General features: G+C 37.7%; 1 protein-coding gene across 2 annotated transcripts; it reads right to left on the reverse strand.

The window, feature by feature from the left end:
- Positions 1 to 3344: 3344 nt before the first annotated feature.
- rbp2b (retinol binding protein 2b, cellular) lies at positions 3345 to 7437 on the reverse strand. 2 transcript variants are annotated; one of them, XR_005008688.1, is made up of 4 exons: positions 7305 to 7437; positions 6981 to 7159; positions 4199 to 4314; positions 3345 to 3478 (listed from the first exon to the last, which is right to left on the reverse strand). XR_005008688.1 is itself a non-coding variant. In XM_036596515.1 (4 exons), exons 1-4 carry the CDS (start codon positions 7375 to 7377, stop codon positions 3425 to 3427), a joined length of 408 nt encoding a protein of 135 aa, XP_036452408.1. In that variant the 5' UTR covers positions 7378 to 7437; the 3' UTR covers positions 3345 to 3424. The 2 variants fall into 2 exon arrangements, 1 of the variants encoding a protein (XP_036452408.1); XM_036596515.1 differs by having other exon boundaries at positions 4199 to 4300.
- Positions 7438 to 8276: the final 839 nt, after the last annotated feature.

An 8276-nucleotide genomic window follows, 5' to 3' on the forward strand; every position in this document is an offset into this window, starting at 1 on the left:
GTCGTTTCAATGTATTATGATCGTCTTCTTCATAACAAGCATAAAAAATCGCTAATAGCATGCTAACGTCTCGGTAGCTAGCTAGCTAACTTTCTCATTCTACCTTAAATAGTCCAGCAGTTCTGACGCCTGAAGCGCCAGAATATAACTGCTGCACCATTTAAGGTGGAACGGGAAAATTCGAACAAAAAGCTGGTGAATAGCTGACTTCAGCTTCATATCACTGAAGAATTAGCAGTGGGTGATAATAAATAATTGTCTTATACCCCCCCTTTGAAAGCATATGATACCCTAAATGTAACTAAAGCCCAGAAGTGAGGTTGCTGAACTTTTCCCTTCTCTGCTATCACTGAAGACGGGCCGGGTCGCATACAGAGCACCGCTAATAGCCTGTTAATGAAGTAATGTTTTTTTTTTGTTGTTTTTTTTTGTCCCATTTCATAGGGCATGATTTCAACCACTACCCCTTGTAACTCCATTCCAAGGGGTTAGGGTGACCCTTGAAAACAAGGGGTAGGGGTAAAAAGAAGAAAAGGGATTGGGCCTTAATCTACAAAAAAGGTTTACTTAAACATCCAAAATGGTTTAATGTGAAAGAAATGTACATAAATGCACTATACCGTGATATATACAGAAACCGTTAGTAATCTTAATTATACCGTGATATAAATTTTCACCCATACTGCTACTGTATCTAATACTATTCAAATATGATGCAGAAATCAAGTGGAAATGTTTCGTTTATCATACAAAAACATGAAAAAATTCCAGTGCTGTTAGGTTGCCATTGACAAACTGCGATGATGTTATATGGTTGCACTGGTCTCCAACAGAAAGTAAGATAATGACACAAGTTTTTTCTCTTGGGCAATGTCCTAAAGTAGCTAAAGTTGGAGATGATCAATGATATATCTAAGTTAAAGAAGAATTCCACAATTTTTCTCATTTTTTCTGCATAATTTAATGGTTAAGACATAAACAGTCTTTCAGAGTGGCTTGATGTGAATTTTTCCATTTTAGAAAAACATAAAGAGTCCGAATTCGCAGTGGTGGTGATGGAAACCAGACATCTAAAGAGTTTAATGCCTCTCTCAAGGTTTAGGATTGAACTGTAATTTTTCAATATATTTAAGGCTAGAGGTACATGCTGCGCTTTCTCGGACAAAATAGTTCTCAAAGAAAACTTATTTTTTCAGATTTGCTACTGTTTTACCATCATCAGCATTACATATGACAATTTAGAAGACACATGTCGGTTCTTGGGTGGTTTGGATATTAAACATAGCTAATAGCTGTTTTAAACTTCTTGATTATTGACCTAATAGTGGATATGGGTTATTATCAGACTAACCCTTGCCCGATTTGTGTGTCAGATCAACACACCTTTGGTACTTGTCACTCAGTGGGTTCTCTAATCTCCCTCCTGTGGATGAATGGGAATTTGACCTCGATCTGTCAGGTCTGCACCTGCTGTTACTCAGGTGGCCCACCAGATGGGGCCCTTACACACTTCCCGTACTCACCTTTTTTCTCCTGTTTTTTTTTCTTTTCTTTTTTTGGCTTTTCTCTTTGCTTGTCCTATGGTTTATCACTACTGTTTTTTGTTACTGATGCCCATTTTGGATTGAATTGGATTGAAATATGGCATTAGTAGTAGAATGGATCATTAGAATAGATGGGCTTTAAATGTGGCACAGACTTACAATGCTACCTTTTGCACAAGTTTGTGAAATTTATGCCCTGCTAGGTCTGCCCTGGTCAACTGTAAGTGCTATTATTGTGAAATGGAAGGGCCTATGAGCAACAACAGCTCAGCCACAAAGTGGTTGGGTTGGGGAACTCTGGTTGACAGTTGGTGATTTTCCTGCTCAAGCACACCTTATTCAACTTACCAACTGGAATCCAGCCCTCAGTTCCCCACCCTGCAGTATACCATGCAAAAATCACAGAAGGGGGCTGCCGAGTGCTGAAGCTGAGTTGCAAACTGCCTCTGGAAGCAACATCCACACAAGAACTGTGCATCAGGAGTGTCATGAAATGGGTTTCCATGGCTGAGCAGCTGCGCACAAGCCTAAGATCACTATGCACAATGCCCTTTTGAATGAATGGGCACATTTGTTTTTTAAAGATCAATAATAAAGAATTACAGTTTTGTTCATTTATTAACAGATGTTAGTAAAATCTTCCTGCTGCTGCTGAATTCCTTCTCAGTTTTTAGCCTGTTTAAATGCTGTGATTCAGACAGCCCTGCAGGTCCTGCTGTAATATCTTTGTTGTGGTCTACTCCTGTTGACTGCATTTGATCGTATTACTTATGTTTTTATAGTACAGAAGTGCTTTTCTAAACCAAATTGGGCATTAGCATTTTGTTAAGAACAAAAATGAATTCTCTGGTTACATTTTCTAACTGAACTAACATGCACTTTGCCCTACATCAGGAGTGCCAAAACATTTAGTCTTGGAGGGGGGCTAAAGTGCAATGTTTGTGGTGGACAACGGCCCAAATAGACAAAACAATACACCAATAAAGAAAGTAGTTAGGTTTCAGATATCTATAGTACTGTTCATAGGTCAGCCCCCTGAATTTATTACATTTCCAGTTAAAATGGCCATTTTTCAGTATAAAGGGAAAAAACAGAAAACATATTTAACAGAAATTTTCACAGACGCCTCAACAACTTCTTCGTTACAGCTTTTCAGGCAGACTTACATTCAGACTTACTTGTTCCACACCTCCAAAGTTCAGTCTTAGAAGTTGGTTCACTTTTCTGGTTCTTACAATCCAAGTAATCCTAATCAGGTTCACTGCTGTAGAGTTCTGGACTCTGCGGTGGCCGGTCCTTTGTTCTGAGAACACCAGCAGCTTCTTTCTCTTTTCACTCAAAGATGAAATCTTTAAGTAGTGTCTATCTGACGATGACAGTTTTGGTGGTCTACCAGGTCTGGCACAATTGTCCCAAATTCTCTGGACCTTCCACTGATTCCCCTTTGATTTTCCACTTCCTTATGCATGTCGATCATTGAATATCTAATCTCCTCAGAAATCAAATGGCCTTTTTAAATGGTAATGATTTAAATGAAAGGACTCTGACTTTTTATAACATCCCACAATATTTTCTTACTAAGAAATACTATTTAAAAGGTAGACAGGATTCGTATTGCATATATTCTATATAAAATTGTATATAGAGTAAAAACATGTTTTTCTTCTCACCAGGTGAAGGGGTTAAAGTAACTTTCTGGTGTGGGGGGGTTTATGCTGTACTGCCCCACACAGGGCCTAGTTAGGCCACAAAATGTCAAATTTGTCTTGTAGGATCAATAAAGTACTTAACATTGCTACATTTAAGGCTCTATTCAGTGGTTTCTTTATTGATAAAAAGGGTCAATACAGTTATTTTCCAGTGACCATGGAGTGCGACCACTAAGCTTGTTTCTTAAACACTTGATGACAAACAACTCCTTCACAAAACAGCTCCTGCAAATATAAAGGGTAGAAAAACACAACGTTAGCGTATCAATTTAATAGACGCCTATTATGAAAAGTAAACAAAAAAAATAAATAATAGAAAGACAAAGGTCGTTAACTGACTAAGTTGGCTTGACAAAGCAAGCTAATAATGCTTCAAAAGCAGTTGTCTGATTGTTTTTGATAACTTAATTGGTTTTATATAGTTATTCCATGCAGTTGCTATGAGGTTGCTGTGATATTCTAGCATTTTAGGGTGTTGCTTGCTGGTTGTTAGGTGATTGCTGCAGTGTTGTTAGGCTGTTACTATACAATCCCAGGTGGTTGCTAAGTTTGGGCCTCTTAGTTCCAGTGAAGGTTAATGTTAATGCTACAGCATACAAAGACATTTTTAGGCTATTATACTCCTTCAATTTTGTGGCAATGGTTTAGGGAACAGTTTAGGAAGCTTCTTTCCTGCTCCACCATGACTGAGCCCCTGTGCACAAAGCGAGGTTCATAAAGACATGGTTTGATGAGTTTGGTGTGGAGGAACTCCAGTGGCCTGCACAGAGCCCTGACCTCTGAACCTCACGAACACCTTTGGAAAGACCTGGGAAAATTGAATGCAAGCCAGGCTTTTTGAATATGCGTTAAATACTTCTGTCTGTGTTGTGAATTCTCTGTATAGGTAGTGTTACCTGTAGGTAGTGTTAACCTGTAAGTAATGCAAAGCTATTGGAGGCTCACCAAGTGTAGTTTATCTCCCTCTATCCAGTGCTTCCATCCGCGGTTGGCCTTCTCACCTCTTTGTGTGCACACCAATTTATCGCCCTCCCAGGTGATCAGGGTCTGTTGAGACAGGCCTGTCAGGCAACAGTGCAATGGCCTTATTCTGTGCTATTTCACTCACACTGAGCTACGTTTTCTTACTCAAACACAGCTGCTTTGGCTCTAATGAAGTCAAACACAGTGAGACTCATGAAAGGTACATGTCATAACTATAGCTTATTTATATCGATCACTCTTCCAAATTCAAAATTACAGTTGAGAACTCATTTTAGACATTTAACTGACTTGGACTAAACTCTTTTGGCTTTGAGTGGCCCTATACTTTTATTATGTTTATTTTGTTCAAATAAATGATTAAACATTCCATTTTGTCACTAACAAAACAATCATAACACTACTGAAACTTTACCAAATGTTTCAGCAGTGACTGTTTTGGTGCTGACCATTTTAGCAAATATTTAGCAGAACAAAAAACACTAGTCAGTATGTGGTCAGCAAACATAGCTTTAAATACTGTGTACATACATGAAATCATAATATTTTACATTAAAGCACAAAAAAATTCACTGAGTTGCAGAAAATGTGTTTCGGTAGTGACAATTCTTAATGTTGCAGACAAATTTTCAGATTTTGGGACACATTTACTTCAAAGCAATCGGATCTAACTGCTCACCATGTGGCCATAAGGGACAGGGATGCAGCCTCAGTTCCTGCTCTGAAATGCAGGGGTGTGGCTAAAATAAGGCTCCACCCATGGACTAAAACTTGTCTTTCACTAGTGACATGAAAGTGTCACTAGTGAAACACTAGTGCTGCCCCATGAGCAAAAAGTGGGGCAGCATTTTTAATAATTATTATTATTATTATTTTTTATTTAAACACGTAATAAATAAATCTTACAACTTCACTTTAAAGTAAATCAAAAAGATCTTAAAAAGAAAAAGGACAAAAATAGTGTTATTTCACAAGTTGAAATATAGGATTTAGGATTTGAATGCAGTTACCTCTTGCATTTTAAGGAGAATAATTTTAAACACTTAAAATATATAATCTTTTAAAGAAGCATCTTCATTGCATGTTTATTACCTAGTTTAAAATCAGTGCATAAAGCCTAAATATACTGATAAATCAAAGTGATGATCAGTTATTAATCTGTGTCACTGAGCTCTGCTAAAGCCTGAGTAGACTGATAAATCAATGTGATGATCAGTTATTAATCTCAGTGTTACTGAGCTCTGCTAAAGCCTGAGTAGACTGATAAATCAATGTGATGATCAGTTATTAATCTCAGTGTTACTGAGCTCTGCTAAAGCCTGAGTAGACTGATAAATCAATGTGATGATCAGTTATTAATCTCAGTGTTACTGAGCTCTGCTAAAGCTTGAGTAGACTGATAAATCAAAGCGATGGGCCAGCTATTGATCACAGCATTACTAAGCTCTTTTGAAGGATAGCCAAACTAACCAGCATCCTCAGTAGTGATAAGCTTAGTATTAGTGTTTTACTGAAGCTGTGTGTAATTGCAGAGCTCCCCAGTTTATTATAGTTATTTAGTTATATTTAGTTAATTGCCAAGTTTTAAAATATGAATTTTGTATTAATTACTTTTAAGCAGGGTGAGATCAGCAAAAGTGGGACAATATGTGCTTGAATGAATAAATAAATAAATAAATAGATAAAAAGAAAAACTACCTAACTATGTTCCAAGGTCTGTGGTATACTAATAAAAACTTTTTTTAAAACATATTTGTTTATGAGTATATTACCAAATTAGTTCAAGCTGTGGTCCCACAGTAAAAAAACAAATTATAATAAGAAAATAATCAGACTTAAGATATTTACAAGAAATATGTTGTGATCTATTTAAACCCAATAAGCTAAATATATACAAATTCATAATTTATACACTACTTTCTATTGGGAGGTGTCTGTTCCAAACCCTAACCCCTAAATTTACACTTTACACTTGATGTCACTCCCAAAACACAAAGAGTTTTATTCCATGGGTGGAGCCTTGTTTTTGCCACACCCCTGCATTTTAGAGTAGGAAGCGAGGCTGCATCCCTGTCCCTCATGGCCACATGGTGAGCAGTTAGATCCCATTGTTTGGAAGTAAATGTGTCCCAAAATCTGAAAATCAGTGTGGAACATTAAGAACTGAAACACATATTTTCTGCAATTAAGTAAAGTTTTTTGTGTTTTAATGAAAAATAATATGATATTATGTGTGTACAACTGTTCAAAGCTGTGTTTCTTTGCATGTACTGGCTGTGTTTTTGAGTTCTGTTCTAAATTACCTCAAATTTTCGCTACCAAAACAGTCACTACTGAAACACTTGTTAAAGTTTCATAAAGTAGCATTATTACTATATTGATAGTGACAAAATGAAATGTCTAACCATTTATTTTAATACAGGCTCATTCAAAGCAAAAGGAATTTAGTTAAATGTCCAAGTCAGTTAAAAGTCCAAAATGGGTTTCAACTAGACTTTTTAAACAAATTCTACCAGATGGCCCAACCATTGCTCTAAGGTGAACCCGATAAATCCCTGTCTACTGTACTTATTGTCCCTGCGGGTGTACTTTGATGACTATTCTCTATTTGTTTAACACGTGTTCCATCACTGGCGCTGGGATCGGAGCCAGGGTCGCAGAGTAAGTGCAGCTCGAGCGAGACACATGCCATTAAGGTAAGTGGAAAAAGACGTACGATATTAACACCGATTCATCACAGCCTCACCTTAACCACCCGGTTGTCAAGGCCCTTAGTGTACTCCTCAATCTCCTCTCCGATCGTGAAGCTCATCTCGTAATTCCGGAAGATGCTGAGGGTCTTCATCACAAACTTGTCCCCGTCCTGGATAATGACCTTGGTCTGAGAGAGGTGGATGGCAATCTTGCGTGTGGCCAAATCAATGTCTGCAGAGGAGAAAGAGAAGATGTCCACAGTAATGACCCCTCTGGTCCATACAGAAGACTACAGCTACCCCTCTATTCTCACTCCAATCAGCAAAAACCACTGTTTACAGTAACGAAATCAGCCTCCGTGTCTTTTCAGGCTTACTCAGTACTTTCATGAAGTCCTCAAAGTTGTCGTTGGTCTCCATCACCCATCTCCCATTGAAGTCGACAGGCATGGTGCTGAGCGGTGGACTTTGGGCAGAAACACTGTGTTAGGAGAGGAGAGTGCGCAGTGTTCTGGCCCTTTTATACAGGATCTGTGGAGAGGTCAGAGTACTACTGATAAGGGGATAGGGCGATGGGAGAGGGGCCAAATAGAGATACCCTCCCCCCACACACACTCCATTAACTAGAGCAATCCTAAGGAGAATACACCATACTACAAATCTGTGATGCAGATGATGTAGATATATTATAAATGAGGCAGTGGGGAGCCCTCAGGGCATGTTAGGTTTTTGGAGAAGGCCTACTGAGTTCTGTGAAATAATAAAAATACGTATCTGTAATTTTTCGTTCATGTTTATTGCATATAATCATCTCGCTTTTTGTGCACTATATGGCCAAAAGTATGTGGACACTCCTCCTAATTAGTGAGTTCAGATGTGTCAGCCACACTCATTGACAACAGGTGTATAAAGTCAAGCACATGGTCATGCAATCTCCATATAGACAAACACTGACAGTTGGGTCATACTGAACAGCTCATTGATTTTAAATGGAGCACTTGCCACAAGTCGGCTTGTGAAATTTCTGCCCCGATATATCTGTCCTAGTCAACCGTAAGTGCTATCAAATTTAGCCAGTGAAAACATCTACCTACAGAAAATATATGATATTTTTCATTATGGGAGTGTTTGAAGAATATTATATGGTTATTCAACCTAATTCTACACATTATTACTTGTTTTTAAGTAATTTTTAGTAATTTCATTCTTGTTTCATTCTACTATGGTGTTCACATACATTACCTTTTTAATAAATATGATATTTAGATTAAGTAATGATTCATGAGCTTTTAAGTAGTTGTAAATTGTAAAACATCTAAAAAAAGATATTTTTAGTAATTTGCATGAAA

This window comes from Colossoma macropomum, unplaced genomic scaffold, assembly GCF_904425465.1.
Source record: "Colossoma macropomum unplaced genomic scaffold, Colossoma_macropomum, whole genome shotgun sequence".
Classification (NCBI taxonomy): Eukaryota; Metazoa; Chordata; class Actinopteri; order Characiformes; family Serrasalmidae; genus Colossoma; species Colossoma macropomum.

What these genes read in the sequence shown, in the direction of transcription:
- rbp2b (XM_036596515.1), bottom strand. Translation starts at nt 7,377, where the DNA reads ATGCCTGTCGACTTCAATGGGAGATGGGTGATGGAGACCAACGACAAC. An exon ending in TTGACAACCGGGTGGTTAAG is followed by an intron (nt 4,301 to 6,980) that starts GTGAGGCTGTGA and finishes CTGTCTCAACAG; the next exon opens with ACCCTGATCACCTGGGAGGG. An exon ending in AGGGAGATAAACTACACTTG is followed by an intron (nt 3,479 to 4,198) that starts GTGAGCCTCCAA and finishes TTATATTTGCAG; the next exon opens with GAGCTGTTTTGTGAAGGAGT.